Source organism: Panthera onca, chromosome C1 (assembly GCF_046562875.1).
Source record: "Panthera onca isolate mPanOnc1 chromosome C1, mPanOnc1 haplotype 2, whole genome shotgun sequence".
Classification (NCBI taxonomy): Eukaryota; Metazoa; Chordata; class Mammalia; order Carnivora; family Felidae; genus Panthera; species Panthera onca.
The window spans coordinates 149744131-149761611 of NC_138346.1; the positions used below are offsets into that span (position 1 = coordinate 149744131).

Consider the following 17481-nt stretch of genomic DNA (forward strand, 5'->3'; position numbering starts at 1 on the left):
GAGCCACCCAGGCGCCCCAGAAACCATTGTTTTTGAGGATCCCTTCGAGAAATGGTTCATACAGTTTATGGTTGTAGTTTGAATAACAGAAGTCTTTCATCCCCATATTCAAGTGGGCCTTATGATCTGAACAAAAGGAGCAGCTCCAAATAGGAGAGAGAGTTGTGGAGAAAATGGCAGCTAGCTTCGAAAGGAATATTTGGCATTGAAAGTTGGTCCAGCTTTAACTAAAAAGAACCATGTCACTTCAGTTTTAGGATATGTACAGCCCATCAATTCAGAGAGGATGTTTAAAAGACAGCCTCTCTCAGGTTCTGTTCATTTTGAGTTGATCCACTGTAAGACTATAAAAAAAAAATGAAAACATAATAGTTCTAGAATGTTATCCATAGTTATATTGACCCAGCCTTAAAAGGACTGCCTGGGCTTAATGTCTGGTATATTGTCAGCTCTCAATAAAACCTTGATGGATGTATAAACAAATGAGGGATTTTAGGTATCCAGTAGCAACAAGTAGTGTGCTTGAACATCATATATCATACATCTCAATAGAATCTATAATCCCTTTTAATATTGACTGTTTTGATACATTGAGATGGGTACATATGTATATTTCATAAAAGATCAATTGTGAGTGAGCCAACCGTGCTCTGAATATTTCCTAAACATCTCTAAATACCTTCTATACACCTTTGCTTCAGTATTTGACCAATAAGTCCTAAACCGTTCTGTGAAACAACATAGCCCAAGAATTTTTTTAAGTAATTGATGTAATACAAAGAAACCATGAGTAACAAGTGGGAGAATGTAGCTGTCTTCCAGTCCTTTGAATGAGAAAATTCCCAGAAACGTTAGGACTGCCGGAAATGCCTGGTTGTTAATGCAACTAGCCATGCAAATTCTCTTGGGCTGAAAGCCAGACATTTCCCACTCTATTTTGTGACAGCTCTACTCTGGGGAGCAAGGCTGATTCCTCCAAACCCGCAGCTGTGTAACAGACCACGATGATGCAGCCAAGATGGTCCTCAGAACCATTTCCACTCTGCCGCGTGCCTTCTTCAGTAAGGGGGTGTCTGTAATAGAAGTGAAGTTGACTTTCTTTTTACTGCTGGCATCGCCTTCGTGTGCTTGTCCTGCTTTAAATTATAGATTGTCATCTCCTAAAGGCAGAGTCTGCAACTGAATTATCCTTGGGTGTCTTTCTCTTTGCCACCTCTCACTGCCATCGTGTCTAGCCCAAAGGGGGCCTCCGAAAAGGACTGTTGGATTGAACTAAACACCATTTGTGTCCAATCCCAATAATACTTACTATGTTTTGCACAAAATGGAATAATTATTTTGGGAAATGGCAAAAGTCAGAAATGGCACGTTAGAGCAGGGACTTGACTTCCCAGATCTTCCAAGCCATGTAGGACTCATAGATATTATCCAGAGTCTAGGGTCTCTCGGGAATTTAGAGTGTCTATAGAGGGTTTCGGTGCTTTCTCCTTTCCCTTCTGGCTTGGGGCACAGTGAGAAGCAGGAAGTACATCCCCTGGGGTTCAAAGAATACTTTACACAGCATTCTGCAGCAGTACACCACCTCCACCCTTTTAGGAAAAATGTTGGCACATAGAACTAAGCAGCCAACAGCCACATTCTCAAGATATTTGAAATGATGCTCATCTTTTAACAAAGGCTTCTGTGCACCCACAAAGAGGAAGCAAGATCTCCTCCCCTCACTGTGACTGCATCTTCCTCCTTGGGAGCCTGAGCTCTCTGAGGCGATGCCCTGCCAGGCAGGCCACATGAGCACATCCTCACAGTGCCAGTTCCAACAACAGAGGAAAGATGTTAGAGACATGTCTTCTGAATCTTTTTCTGTGTGTTCCCCTCCAAATGGGGAGCTGCGCACCCTGCCTTGTGTGTATATATGTATTTCCTGAACCCAGCTATAAATAAATGGCAAGCTTTCTTATTCAGACAATAGCAACATATATGAGAAAGGAAAACAATCACTCTCACAGGAAAAGAGAAACCTGTTCTTTGTTCCAAAACACAGAAACTCTTTGTGTTTAGAATCAGAACCTTTAGCTTTTTCAAGAAAAAAAAAAAAAAAAAAAAAAACAATGTATTTTTTGCTTATTACTTACAGTTACCACTTCCTAAATCCTTTTCATTTAGAAAGACTATGCCTGGCATTGCTTTTGTGTTTTCTCCTTTCCACAGTTAAACAGAACCACTCACTGCTCCAAATGGGACCTGTTCTATTATTAAAAGTCATTTCTTTTGGCACATTTTTAACCTGTCTTAAAATGATAACCATGGGACCTTGATAAATTGATTGAAAAACTTTTCCTAAGGTGGCTTTGTTAAGACATTTATTTTAAGAATAACTCTCAGTAGAATTCATTGGTGAGTTACTTTATCTATTCCCAGTATTAAATTATTTCCCCACCAAGGGTGTTATTATTCCTTTCCTGACAGTAATGAAAAAAAAAAAAAATGAAACTATCCTCAAACAATGCTATGTTGGCTACTGGCTCCGATGTCAGTAATTTTGAGAATACTCCCACCAGAAGCTATAAATTATAAATATAAGGTCCGGAAAAGAGAGAAACACCAAAGAGTGAGGAAAAGCAGTGATTACAGTTTCAAATAAATGTCAACAAAGCAAACACATAGGCACCAAGGGGGCAGGATTGTTCACTCAAGGAAGTGAGAGTGGGGGATGGGAGAGAGGGTGGAAAGAGATGGAACCCAAGTAAATAAAGCACACCACGAAAGGAAATCTACAGTCTCCATTACTCAGAAGAAACTGGGCACTTTCTGAAGTAGGCACAACCTTGGAGATTTTAGTTTGTTCCCTCACTGATAAACAAGAAGTCAGCACTGATAACGATCCCTGATAACACTTCCTCTGGAATGTACAACATTCCATGTTTCTACTTCATTGTCACCACCGGACATGCATGAGTCAGACTGCGAGGTAGGAAAATTGGCCGGGCTGCTCATGGGACCATTGAAGGTATAGTCAGGCCTATCGGTGTGATTTTGCCATGCTTCTTTCTCTTTCAACTCATCTCAGGAGGGATAGGTGATTTCTTTACCTTTGGATAAAGAATGCAGCGAATCATCTGTAGAGCAGATGGAAAACCAACTGGCAGTTATCTAGTGCTTATGAATGGTGGGAGCAACTAGCCTAATGTGATAGACTAAAATGGGCTGCCCACAATTCTCCCAGTTGATTAGAAAATCGGGTCAATGGAAATATTCAGTTTTCTGGAGTTTGTTTTCTTTGTGTCTGAGCTTGACCAGGTAACAATGGCTGTACATACCATGTTTTTTAAGGATCTTTGGGAAGTCCTTGAATCACTGAGGTCCCACTTAGTAAACCTCTGGCCCAGGGAACTGTCTCCCGGTGGTCTGGAAGAAATCCTAAACTTCTCAGATAAACTGTATCTAATCCACATGAAGGATGACAGTCAGTTCTAACTGTAAATGAGCAGACTAACCATCTTGGCCCACCTTCAACAACACACAACAGAGATTCAGACGTCATGCAGTCCTATTCCCTGCACCCAGAAAGAAACATGCTGGCCAGACTAAGAGAAATTGGTGAGAAGTTTTATAAATCCTAGTTTTTGTCTTGCGTTTAGAGATAGCTCCACTTGTATCTTGAAGAAATCAATCTGCTTATTGAGCTTCTGGACTATTTCACTAAATCACAGGTCACAAACTGACAGAGACATGTATGTGTTCAGTTTGATATACATAAGGTTTTTTCTTTTCTTTCTCTGTTTTAATGCTTTCAGGTCTAGTTTGCCCCAGGTCCACCACTTCCTATTATCTTACATCCAAAATCATTTGGGTTAGGACCACAGGGTATAGTGTCCTATTGTACAGCATAAGGAAAAAGACAAACATTGGCCTCACTGGTTTAGCCCGGTTCACATTAACAAATGAATTGTGTTTCTTTTTCTGGATGTAGACCGTACCTCATTTTTATACATGCAGTTGTTCACATACATAATTGTGAACATCTCAGTATACTCTTGAAGTTTGCTATATCCTTTGAAAGGGGTGAAGAAATGAATCAATTAGTTGCAAGCATATTTTGATCACCTGCTAGATGCCAAATGACTTGCAAGAAACAAAGAGGGAAAGGTGCACATTTATTACACATTGAATATGTACTAGGAACTTGTGCTAAGCACTTTACAGACATAATCTCTTTTGCTTTGTCTTTTAAAATAGCCTTCAGAATTACTCTATAGGAAATAGGCATGACATTGTCATCCCATTTTACAGTTGAGGAAAATGAGCCTTGGAGAGCTTAAGTGACTTGCTCAAGGTCACACAGTTAGTGTATAGCAGAGCATGGATTCAGACCTACCTTTCTGATTGCAGACTAGAAACTTGACCCCTACTTGGCTGGTCATGCTGCCATAAAATACTATTAGCTTATTAAGGGCTTTATATTATACATTATATTATATATATATACATTATATACATTATCTTCATGTACTTTCACAATAAGTGTATCGAAGGCTATTATTATCCCAGTTTTATAGTGAGGAAACCAAGAAGTCAAAAAACAAACAAAAAGCTTAAATTTACATTTAAAGCCTAGAGCTGAGACTCAAACCCAGGGGTCACTCCAGAGTTAATGGTTTAATGTGCCCCCTCCCATACAGTGAAAGCTACTATTAATGTGTTTTGAAAGCAGCCAAAAAGAAAGTCTGCATAAGGTGTGTTTACATAGAAATTCATAATAGAAGAGAGCTACTTGGATATGCATTGTTTTTCTCTTAAATAAGCCTCTCCATTTTATTTCTGGACATACCCACTTTATAAAGAGGGCTAAGTTGAATATGTTTTTAATTTGCTGAGAGTAGTTACACTTTAGGAGTGTCTTTAACTTCTCATTTTTATACACTTTTTCTTCATTTTTATTTTTTAATTTTTATTTCATTTTTGAGAGAGAGAGCATGAGCTGGAGAGGGGCAGAGAGAAAAGGAGACAGAGAATCCAAAGCAGGCTCCATGCTGTCAGCACAGAGCCCAGCATGGGGCTCAAACCCACAAGCCGCAAGATCACAACCTTAGCTGAGGTCTGACACTCAACTGACTGAGCCACCCAGGCACCCCAGGAGTGTCTTTAACCTCTTAAATGTCCACATATCCAAGTAGATCTAAGATTTCTCAATCAGGGCTCTAAAGAAGAACCAACCCATCGGATGACACCCTCTCTGGATCCATCCCTTTAGGGAACAATTTAAATTAAAAAGTGCAAGAGAAATGTCCAGTCAAGTCCTATAACTATACCAAACTGTACCATGTCAGGATAGGATTACATATGAAAGAAGAGTTAGTGATACCACAGGACAATAAATAATTAGTACCAAATGAGTACAGAAAAGGAGATGTTATAGTAGTTTATAGGAAAGTGAGATGTGCTGCAGCTCTGAGGTCAAGAAAGAGAGCAAAGTAAGATGATTAAGAAAGGTTTTGAGTTGCACAGATTTGGGTTTAAATCTACCTGTATGACTTTGAGCAAGTTATTTGACTTCTCTGTCAATCCTGTTTGTTCATCTATAAAATGGGAATTTTGAGACTAGATAATAAATTTTCAATGTTTTCCACGGTGCCCTGCTTGTTCTTATTGTAGTATAATTGTTTGCCAGTCTCCTCCATTAGCCTGTAACCTCTGCAAACACTGGATCTGTGTCTTACTCATCTTTGTCTCTCAGCCTTTGATACAGTGCTTAAGCTCATCCCCATTGCTGATGTTTCCTTCTGTGCCAAGGATATTCCATTATCAGATTCTTCTTGCTCTTTCCCGGCTCTTGACATATTCCACACTAGGAGAAGTGAGCAGTTGACCTGATTGGTGGGTCAGTAGGAGCTTACCATATGCCACCCTTCACATGGTATTTGGAATGAATTTTCTGCAGGGAACGTGCTGTCTCTTGCACTCTTCCATACTGTGAATCTTGCTGTCCATTGCTGCCACGAGTGAGTGGTCAAGGCTTCCGAATTCTGAGGCCTAGTAATATGAAGCACATTTCCATACAAATATTAAGGGATAAAGGGAGACCTGGCTGGAAAGGTAGATCAAGCCAGATTATGGAAAAGATATTGGTATACCGTTATGGCATGACATTTCAGCAAATTCCTTATAATGTATGGATATTGATAAAGAATGGAAAGAGTCTGCATAGCGAAGCCCAAAATATATTTAAGTTGTTGTGGGGTTGTTTTTTGTTTTCGTTTTGTTTGTTTGGTGTTTGGATATTTTTGTAGTGAGGTTGTGGTTGTTTTTTGGGTTTTTGCTTTCATTTTTTTTGAAAAGACGAGAATGAGATCAATTTTTAAATTTTGTGCAAAGTTCATTTTTGTGATTTTTTTTAAACTATTTTTATAGTAAGGCATTAATAATCTCATCATTTGATGAATAGACCTGTTATATCAGGGTTTTTGTTTTTTTTTTAACCAGGTGTGGTCTAGGGACCGTCTGCCTCAGAATTACCTGGAGAGGTTTAGAATGCAAATTTTCTGTGCCTCACTTCAAATCTGGCATACCAGAATCCCTGGGGATGAGACCTAGTGAGACCTAGGAATAAGAGTTTAACATTCTCAAGTGATTTTTATGTTTATTGTATTAAGGACATCATCTGTAACAGACAGGTTAATTCAATTTAAATGTATCTACCAGAGGAAAATGGGGGGGGGGGCAGTTATTACTAAATCAGATTATTGACCAGAATGATTACCACTAGGGACCCTTTTTCCTATAGAGCAGGGCAGCCCTTCTTACTCAGCCAAGAATATCATCAAAACCCCCACTGGGCCTTTGTATATGTGTCCATTTCATGTCTTAGTGATAGATCTTATGAACAAAAACAAAAAATTATGGACAGTTTTAAAACCTTTTTAAAATTACACACAAATGCACACTTTCATAAAACAAAACAAAACAAGAAGAACCCTTCCAGCTCTTCCAAAGAATCATAGCTTCATCGAGTTTTCCTCCTGGGATTTTCAATGACTAGAGGAAATAGGCAGGAACTTGACAAGAACATTCTTAGGCATCCGTTGCAAGCTTATTCCCACACACTGCCTTCCTTCTGTTTGAAAGTGTGGGGAAATGCTCTGCTTAAACCTGCTTTGTTTCTCTTTATAGATCATGCAACAGATGAGTGACCACCGCTATGACAAACTCACTGTGCCTGATGACATGGCCGCGAACTGTATATACCTAAATATCCCCAACAAAGGCCACGTCTTGCTACACCGAACCCCAGAAGAGTATCCAGAAAGTGCAAAGGTAAAAAACCCTCCTTCCTGGCCACTGCAGCTGAATAGGCCTCCATGACAGTCTTCCTGCCTAGGGAATTTTTTCATGATGGAGTGACAAATAACAGGCACTTCCTTTTCCTCTATACACATCAAATCATTATGAAAGCAGAAAGGATAATATAGGTCACAAGGAAAGTTTGATTTAACTCACGCTTCTCATTCATGTCATTGGTCACTAATGCGTGCACAGTAGTTGAGGTGATTGTGTCTGGTATTCAGAACTTTTCAAATAAGTACTTAGATCTCCCAAGTCTGTGCTCCAGCTCTGATTACACATACCTCCCCACACTTAAATACCCATTAAGCATAGATAGCTACAATTAGATGGTCAACTCGAATTGTTTTCAGACAAATGTGAGCTGCCCTTCCTCAAAACGTCATTAGCTTCTTATGGCAGAGAAGTATGAATGACCCAGAGGTGGGCGCTCATTGTCAGGGCTACAAAAAGAAGGGCTTTGGGCTGCACATCCCAGGTAGCAAAGGATCAGAAAGAGCAAAAAGAAAATATACTTGCAGTCAGGCACCTACCTGTCCCTCTAAGAGCCTCTGCATTTATGTGCCAACAAGGGAATTGTCCCTTGATATGGAATTCTTTCTGGTCTTAGAAGATGTTCCTTTGTCTTTCAGGGCATTCTGCCAGTCTCATTTGTATACTTCAGCAACTGCAGTTTACTTTAACCACGGAGACACAACAGTGCTCATCCATAGACCCTCCACATGTCCATATCTGTTTTAGGCATTTCAGCATCTTCAGCTCTGCCTGAAGGAATAAGATATTCATACTGAGCATTACACAAGAGCCTTTGATAACCACTCATCTTTTTTTACATCTAACTTAAAATTTTACATCTTTAAACATTTTAGAAAATGTTTTGGCTATCTTTTAAATATGTGATATTGTGTAATTACTAGGCTTATCTTAATTATTCACCTTCTTGGCAGATTAAAAGAAAATGGTGGGGAGATACATAGATGATTTCTCTGTTTCCATGGCAGAAAGTGTGACGCTGAGGAAACTATAGGACCCCTTACCTCATACTGGGGCTTAACCAGCTCTCAGATGAATAGTGGGTCTCATATTTTATTGTGCCTCAGGTTTGTTAAAAAAGCATGTTCCTAGATCTAGAATCTGCACCCTAGAATCCTAGAATCTGCAATACCAACAAGTACCTAGGTCACCACACTCACTTGGAGAAACACAGCTCTGGATCGTTCCTGCTTCTCCAGCCACAGTGATCATCTGACAACCAGACGATGATTAACCTCTTCTGGATTCAGTCCTGTGTCTATCAACAGTAACGATGATAGCATCCATGTTCACTGAGGCTTCCCCTGCTCCAGGCACTGGGCCAAGTGCGCTGTGTGCATTATCTTACTGATTCCTTACTGCGGCCCTGGGAGGGCGCTCTTGCTACTCTAATTTTACAGAGTAGTAACCCAAGGCTAAGAGGGGACATGGCATTTTGGATGAAGTCACACTTGAGGTGGTGAGTTGACAGAACTGGGTTTGGAGCCCAGCTCTGGCTCCAGCACTCTTAATTAACCACTGTACTGAATTTTAAGGAGCAAAGTGCTTCCTCAAGAAGCATGGTAGATTGCTTTTAGACAGTGTGTTTTCAAGGGATTTTGTTGTTGTTTTTTTTTTTAAATGTGCTTTGATCATCAGAGAACAATCTGTGGACTGTTAATTTGAAGTTTTGACACATGCTTTCTATTAGTGTCAAAAGATGCTATAAAATTCACACCTGTAATTTAAAAGCAGTTTGACCTGAAATACTTCATTTAAATTCTGTTTTGTCAGGTTTTTCCAGTGGTGTTGGTAAGGAAAGAAACATTAAAGTACAGTTAAGAGGGTTTTAAAGTGTGGAGAGGGAGAGTACTATTGATGCTGAAAACACTGCCACCGGCTTTCACGTATCGCTCAATCTCCCAGTGACAACGGCAGAGCGAAGGCATCTCTAGTAACAACCACATTTTTGACACATCTTTGCCTTTGAGGTTAAAGCATAGAGCTAGTGGTTAACCAGTGCTGCTAGCTCCATCAGTATGGCTGTGGGCACATATGTGGTCTAGATTGCATGCACATCTTGGGGTTACATGGCTGAGATGCCTAAACTTGCAAGCCACATTAATTCTCTGCACTAGGCAAGGAGGTGGGGGTAGGGTAAGACAGAGGCAGAGGCACAATCCTTCTTCTTTACCTTTCCTTGATTCCTGCTGCAGGTTTATGAGAAGCTGAAGGACCATATGCTGATCCCCGTGAGCCATTCTGAACTGGAAAAGGTGGATGGGCTGCTCACATGCTGCTCAATTTTAATTAACAAGAAGGTAGACTCCTGAGTTGAAGTCCCTCCCTTGTAGCCAGCAATACTGCACTCACAAGGCCGATAACTGTACCACTCCTATCGTGTTCATTGACAATCTACTGTGCCACTGTGCTACTAACTCTGGTTTACAAAAGTCTGATTCCAAGTTTGCTTCATTCTGCACCACCCCCCCCCCCCCGCCCCTTGCGGTGGTACCTAAGCCGTGGGTTTTGCTAAATGAATTAAGCAATCTAGAAAATATAGAGCTAATGAATTATTGAACTGTGATTAATAATAGTAAAGAAACACTCATTTTAGTGTTTGTATTATTGGTGTGAAATATATATATGCTGTTTAGTTGCCAATATATGCTAAAGGGTATCTTCTTGATCAGTCAGATAGGCTGGGTTGTTTTGTGTTTTGTTTTTTGTTTTTCTCTGTATCATTAATCATCTTTGGTTCCTGAAAAATTCCCTCGTTCCTGGATCCTCTCCGTTTCCTTCTTTTTTTTTTTTTTTTTTTTTTTCATCTGAACTCTGGAAATTTTGTTTCCAGTTATTTTCTTTTGCCTTTCCCACTTCTATTACCTTAGGTAAAATCCACGGTCTTGCCTTCTGGATACCTTCCTGCAGGCCTCCCCCATCTGCCACATCCCTCTCTTCTGGCTCGTGGCTACGTATTTGGCCACCACCTCCATTCTCCCCAGGAAAGGCAGACAGGTCCTCAGCAGAATTGTGACCAAAATCAGAGAGACTATTTGGGGAAGAGTTAACTACAAAGAAGCATATCCTGATGGGGTTTGCCCCAGATAACTAAATTCCATAAGTAGGACACCACAGCTAGGAAGGTAAATTCAGCTCCATAGGGTTGCTAGGATCGTAGATCAAGACACTTGGAAACACCATATGGGTACAATGTCTTAGGAAGTCTTTTAAGTCACATTCCATGAATTTTTGCTTTATCACTAGCCATTTACAGACCTTGGGGAATACTCTTATTTATTCCATCGGCTCATTTCTATTCCCACCCCCCCCCCATCGTGACTCACCCTATTTCCAGCCTTCTACCCCCCTGCAATTATCCTGGTCTAACAACGTTATTTCTTTCAAAAGAGACATTGCATCTAAAAGTGATTATAGATGGTCTAGTGAGAGCCAGATGGAGCATGTACAGGAAGTGATCCGCTTGGTGCTTGAAACCGCAGACAATGGACAATTCTACTTTGAAATATCTATGATTATGTACTGTGGAATTCAATTAACACTTCTTTCCTCTCTAGCTTTTAAATTACACAACCTAAAACTGATGCCAGTCTCTTACAAAGAACAATGCCGCAGTGAAGGGAGAAATCATTGTCTTTTACTTAAACCTGAAAGAAACAGCCTCTTAGCAGGCCAAGGAAATGGTACTTTCCAAGGAATGGTGACTGATCCAGGCATGTTATCAAACTTCCTAGTCATCTCCACCTTTCCGGTATTGCCTGTAGCTTGTTGTTCAAGATTAACAATCAGGGAGATTAAAAAATATGACTGAAAGTCTTGCCCTGCTTACCTATGTATTTCTAACCAATCATTTCTTAGGTTTAGTGACCAAATGGAAGTGATAAGCCTCTGAGAAAACCAAGGCATCCGTAACTACTATCTGTCTTTTTCATTTATTTGATGATCTAATGCCAGGATTTGAAGAATTCCTTTCCTCTCCTTTTTGCTTAACTTTAAATTCATTTCACATGCAGATATCTTATATAGCATCCCATGAATGAACCATATCTTAGTCACTGTCATATTTGGAATTGTCTCATCATAGGTGAATAGTATGTTTTTACCAGAGAGAAAATGAATGTTACCCACATGCTCAAGTTAATAAGGAAAAATTGTCTTCCACAATTATGGTTGCTCTTTTGGGTTAAATCTGGCTCTAAGCTGGCAAAATCAGAACTTCTCCCTGGAAGAGTTCAGCGTCTCAGAAACAATCTGGGGAAAATTAACCTAGTCAGCCACATGAAGCTTACTAGCAAGTGGCATATAATTTTTAATATCTTTACTTCTGTCATCCCCAACTGAAGAACTGTATTATAGTCGATTGCAGGTAGTTAGATTTTTCTTCTGAACAATCTGTTCTGCAGAAGGCTGTTTTCCACCTTTCCTTTCCTATGCTTGCCCTCTTTGCTCCTCTGTCTCAAGAAGTCACTTAGAATCTGTGTGCCTCTTCTACAGAATCTCATTCTATGCTATGTCAACTGACTAGGCTGTCTTCTTTGGACTCCCTACGTGATGATGTGAAAACCCAAAATATCTGCAGCATAGTAGTAGTATTTTTTGATGTTCTCATAAGCATAATGTTCTCTTTTCAGAGGAAAGATAACCTGTTATTACATAGGTTCCCCTCTGGCCCGTTGTGATTTATAAGGATAAATAAACTAACAGAAGCTGCTCTTTGACATTGTGAAGACAATAGGAATTATATTAAAGTAAGGAAAAGTTGAGTCAGAATTACTTGGTCGGTAAGATTCAATCTAATAGGGGCAATATAGAGAAAGTACATTATTTAGCATTATTTCTTCAACTCTAATGAATCGCTATAGAAATCAGCAGGCAGATCTCTAATGTGTATTGATTGCTCTTTAAGCTACTGTGAACAGATTATTAAGGCTATCTCTTCATCTCTAAGGGGGAAATAGTCTGTAGATGAATAATGTGACTTATATAGAGTTGCATGTTAGTCTTTGTAATTATTTAATCTTTAACATTCTACAGAACTCAGACATGATTTCAACATGGTGTTAGATGTGTGCATTTTGATTTGCTGACCATCACATTCCAGCCAATGTATGGTTATCCACTCTGTGTGCCAGAACCAGTAAATGCCTTTCACGGCTCTTTAGTCCAGAGAAGTTCTGCACTGATTTTGGTCTCTTGTTGTCCTGATCCTACAAGTATACAAATCACGATGGAATAAAGTGTGAATTGTACTGTGACCAACAGCATGTGTCTCTTTTTTGCAACAAAAACTGCTGTAGTAAATGAAGTCACCATTGCCTTGCTGTCAGAGATGGGAAGTTTTCTCTGTTGTCCCATAATTAGAAATACTGTGCCTGTAAATCCACTGCCATCAAAATCTTGGGTTGAAACGATATTTGAAGTGATACTTCATACTTCAGGCACTAAAAAGTGTGCATGATACCCAGGCGAGGTCAGGAGATCTTGATTTCACATGTGCTCCTCCTTAAGGCTTCCTTTGTTCCCTTTCACTCCTAACTGTGGTCAGCACATTACACGGTTCAGTCATGGAAACCATGCAACAATTTTTTCCTGTGTTCATGCAAGAGTTTGGTTTTGTTTTTTGTTTGTTTGCAGTAAGCATCTTTTAGGAAATTTGAAGATTTTTTAATGAGTCTTTTTTATTTCCACCAATTTTTTTTCGAGCTGAAAGCAGCTTTATTGTTTTCCTTTTCTGATTGTAAAAATAACCACTCACTGTAAAAGTAAAATTCAAATAATACAAAAGAAACTATAAAAATAAAAGTAAAGAAAAAATACCCAAAATTTCGTAACCTAGAGATGCTCTTCTTAATATTTTGAAGAATATCCACACATCTATAAAGAGGTACAGATATAAATGTGGAATAATTTTACATAATTATGCAGTTCAGTAGCCCGCCTCCACTTAACAATAGATTGCAGGCATCTCCCCATGTCAATAAGTAGAGATCTACATCATCAATTTTAACAGCCCTGAATATTCTATGATACGGTTGTCGAAGCAGTTCTTTCTAATTTATATGGAGTGTTATATCACAGATGTTCAGTATGCCCATGTTGCTAGTAGCCCGGGGTCTTCAAGCCGTCAAAAATGTTCTGCTTATGAGGTTTCACACACACCCAGAGTCAGTTCAATCTGGTGTCTTCTCATGGTAACTAAATGGTACGTGCACTTGCTCATTAGAAGCACAGAGTAATTAAAATTCCTTGGAGACATCATTGTTGTACCATATCTTCTCAACTTGATTAGTTCTCCCTTATCTAGGCCAGCATTGAAATGGCATGGAAGCTAAAAAGAAAATGCCAACTACCACCCTGGCACATCTGCCCAGGGCCCCCGTAGGCAATGGAACCCTCCACCTAAGTGCCAGAGTACTTACTCCTCACAGAAGAGGAAGGAGAACTTTTTAAAGGAAGAGTTGGCAGGGCTTACCTGACTGATCTTCTTCCCAGCCTTCCAGAAGAATGGCAGAAGGTAAGAATGATAAAAATCCCCTCTCGTGACAAGCTACAGATTCTGGAAATGGGACTTTTAGCTGAATGAATAATGCTGGCCAACAATATTTTTAGACAAGTGAGCACATATTTAACAAATGCGCACACTGCCAGGCTCTGGGGTGCAGCTCCTGTCTTTCCAGAGCTGGCAGTGTGGGAGGGCCAAGGAAGACAACACAAGATCACAAATGATTATGACACAAAAGAAGGTAGGGTAAGAACTAAAAAGAACAGCACCATGGTGGTTCCCAAGTAGGGGAGACCTGACGGAGGAACCAGGGTTTGATCTGGACTTGGAAGGACAGCCCTGGCTTCAGTAAGCCAAGATGGGAGGCCAGGTATTTGAGGCTGAGGAAACAGCATGAACAAAGGCATGGAGGTGGGAGAGCATAGTATGCACTTCAGAAGTGCTTCTCGTGGGGGCACCTGGGTGGCTCTGTTGGGTTAAGCATTGGACTCTCGATTTCAGCTCAGGTCATGATCTCAGGGTCATGAGATGGAGCCCTGTGTCAGCATGGAGCCTGCTTGGGATTCTCTCTCATTCTCTGTCTCTCTCCGTCTCTGTCTCTGTCTCTCTCTCTCTCTCTCTCTCTCTCTCTCCCTCCCTCTGTCTCTCCTTTCCTGCCCCCCTCTCAAAATAAGTTAATAAACATTAAAAAAAAATGTGCCTATCGTGTACCAGTTAACTATGCTAGACCCTGGGGGCACAATGGTGACAGGACCTGCTTTGCTGGAATTCGCATTCACAGAGGAAGACAGACATTAAACAAGGGATGGCAGGTGTGATGAAGATTGTAGAAGGAGAATGGGGTGTGCAGAGCAGATGGTAGGGGTAAGCAAGTAGATTTGTTGGGCTGAAACACAGGGAAATACAACAGTGAGACCATGCAGGTTGGGATGTCAAGAGTCTTGCCTGCTAAAAGGGGATATTAGACTGAATCAGCAGTCTGTGAGGATCTCCTGAAGACTTTGGGGTCAGGGAGTGATATTACTGCATATGGCAGCATCATATAGGATGATGGGGACTGAGACTGGCATTTTGCTGAGTTTAATTTCCCCCGGTTTAATTTGTCATTTAAATATCTCTTCTCACCACCAAAATGGAGCCTGAAAGCCAGGCAATTATCTCTCTATATGTATTTTCTCTCCTGAAAAACAGATTAATAACACCTTTCCCTCCCAACTCCAAAGGGACATTTTCAACTCAAATGAGATAAAAAGGACTGAAGAGTTCTTTGGAAGAAAGGTATAATGTAAATATCATTATCATCATCATTATCCTCATTAACTCCTATCACAGCAAGTCTGGATCCCATCAAAATGTCATCTTCTATTTGAAACATCAATCACTGCTCCAGAAATAACAAGATTTTCATCATTGATGCCTGTAAGCTAGCCTGACAGCTTCCATGGTGAATTCACAGGTTTCCTTGGTAGCCGACATGGCTGTTCTGAAGACATAGTTGCATGAGGCAACTGTTGGCAAATCAGAATGTTCCCCATCTCCCTTCCCCCTCCAAACATTCATTTCTAACTCAGTGAAAGCTGGCCACTTATAGCACAAGATAACTGAGGTTATCAGCCTTTTAGGAGAATGTGTAAGAGCCAAATATGTTACTGTCACTATAAATAAGTACAAGATTCAAACCAGTATGCCAGCTAACCTCTTGGTAAAATATAGCTTGGGCTGGCTTGTGACATGAATGCCTAAAAGTAATGTTGGGTCTCTAGGTCTTAGGAAGCCCCCTCTGTTTATAAATAGAAAGTTTAGTCATCTAGCTATGAATACAAAGAGTTTCAGTGAATTAACATAGACCTAAGAAAGTAGCTTGCTTTTTCCTATGCTTAAGTTTTAAAAGTAATTTTTTTAAGTTCCTGCTCACGGACAAAGAAACATATTGATTAGCTAGGACTTTGGGATAGAACTCATAGGATGACAGCTCAAAGTTAAATTAGGAAACCATGTGCTATGTGTTGAAATTTTCCACTATCTCTCAAGGGTGCAAAAGACTCTACATACTTCACATTGATGCAGGAAACGTTCAGGAACCAAACCACTTCTGATTCTAAACGACAGCCAAGCTATGTAGAAATGTTACCTCTTCTACTTCTGGAAAGAGCTTGTGGAATAAACACATTCGTGGATGCAACAGAGGCTTCAAATTCCAGGGCAGGACACGAACAAAATCATCTGTCTTGTTTACATGGGACCCATGTGAGCATATGAGGTCCCCTAGAGTTAATTCTAGGACAGCAACATGGGGCTTGCTTCCTTTTTTAGGCTTGATAATAACTGGGGGAGACCAAAGGAACATTGTTATCATGGAAGGATGGTAACAAGAAGTTTATCTGACAAGAAATAGAATTCACCCCTCCTTAGATCAGATAAAGAGATTTGAATGATGGTCTGTGTCAAAGGTATGGATGTTCAGGGTAAAAACAAGGGGTGGTGACACCGAGAAACCAGCTGTCAGCAGCACCCTTAAGCCCAGCAGAACAAGGACAGAAAATCATGCTACTGCATCTGAGACAGAGAAAGAAGGTCCACAGCTCCAGCCAGAGATCAGGTTCCAGAACAGGGAATCCAACTTCAGCTTCTCTTTCCACTCTCTGATCTGCTGGTGCCTCCAATGACTGAACAAAATGGCAAGATGGCCAGTGGGGGAGCCCAGGCAATGCCATCTTCAGAGGTGAGCCTCCTGGACCATAGAGCTGGCAGAGAAGGGCAGAGAAAGGATCTGGAAAGGGTAGAGGATATTCAGCACAATGCCACACTATGAAAATGAGCTCTTACCCCTTCAGAAAGGGCCATCACCAACTCTGTCTCTCAAGGTTGGCATTTAAATCATTTTTCTTGGCAAACTGCTCAGGCACATGCCAGTTCTATGGTCTGGTTCTCCCTCTCAACATCAGAAAATGGTTGGAGCAGAATCAACAGTAGGACAGGAGTCTGCATAGCCTGAGGGTGAGAGTACATCACATTCCAGACCCATGAGTCCTGGACCTCTTTAGTAAGCACTATGTTAATTCTAAAATTAGAGCAGTCCCTTGGGCACCTGGTGTTCAAAAACAGCTAGGTGCCTTTTTACAGCATGCTCATGACCTGCTGGTGACATAAAGTTGTTTAGGATTCCAAAGAACCTATTTTCTGTTTCCCCTTCTGTTTGTACACACAGCCAATCCCGCTAGGCTCAAGCTGTGTTTGGCCATGGTTATGTTGTTCCTGGGGATAATATTCAGATATTCAGTCTAAACTAATAGCAGCTAGCTCCCCATTCCTGGAGGTGTTCAAGCAGAGACTAAAGGACCACATCCAAGAGTGGTTGTAGAGAGATTACTCAAGCAGGTAAAATCTAATATAGACAACATCTAACATCTTTTACCACCCTTCAATTCTATAATTAGGTTTTGTGCTGTTCTGATCCTTGGTGACTTTCCTTCCCACTCTGGGCCCTACCCCCCAGTCTCTTGAACATATGAACATTGTTCTCATCTATTAAATAACAATAATAAAAGTTCCACATCTACCATGATTGCATGAGATCCGTGGACTGACTCTCCAACAAAACTGAGGAA

The 17481-nt window shown here is 40.5% G+C and overlaps 1 protein-coding gene across 16 annotated transcripts in view; it reads left to right on the plus strand.

Annotated features, from left to right (window-relative positions):
• DDAH1 (dimethylarginine dimethylaminohydrolase 1) overlaps window positions 1-12626 on the plus strand; it is a 242429-nt gene extending 229803 nt beyond the window's left edge. For all 16 annotated transcript variants that reach the window (XM_078451734.2, XM_078451737.2, XM_060626383.3 and 13 more), the window contains 2 exons: window positions 7168-7311; window positions 9567-12626. In XM_078451734.2, coding sequence (XP_078307860.1) covers window positions 7168-7311; window positions 9567-9683 — 261 coding nt within the window. In that variant the 3' untranslated portion in view covers window positions 9684-12626. The remainder of the gene's footprint in view (window positions 1-7167; window positions 7312-9566) is intronic.
• Window positions 12627-17481: the final 4855 nt, after the last annotated feature.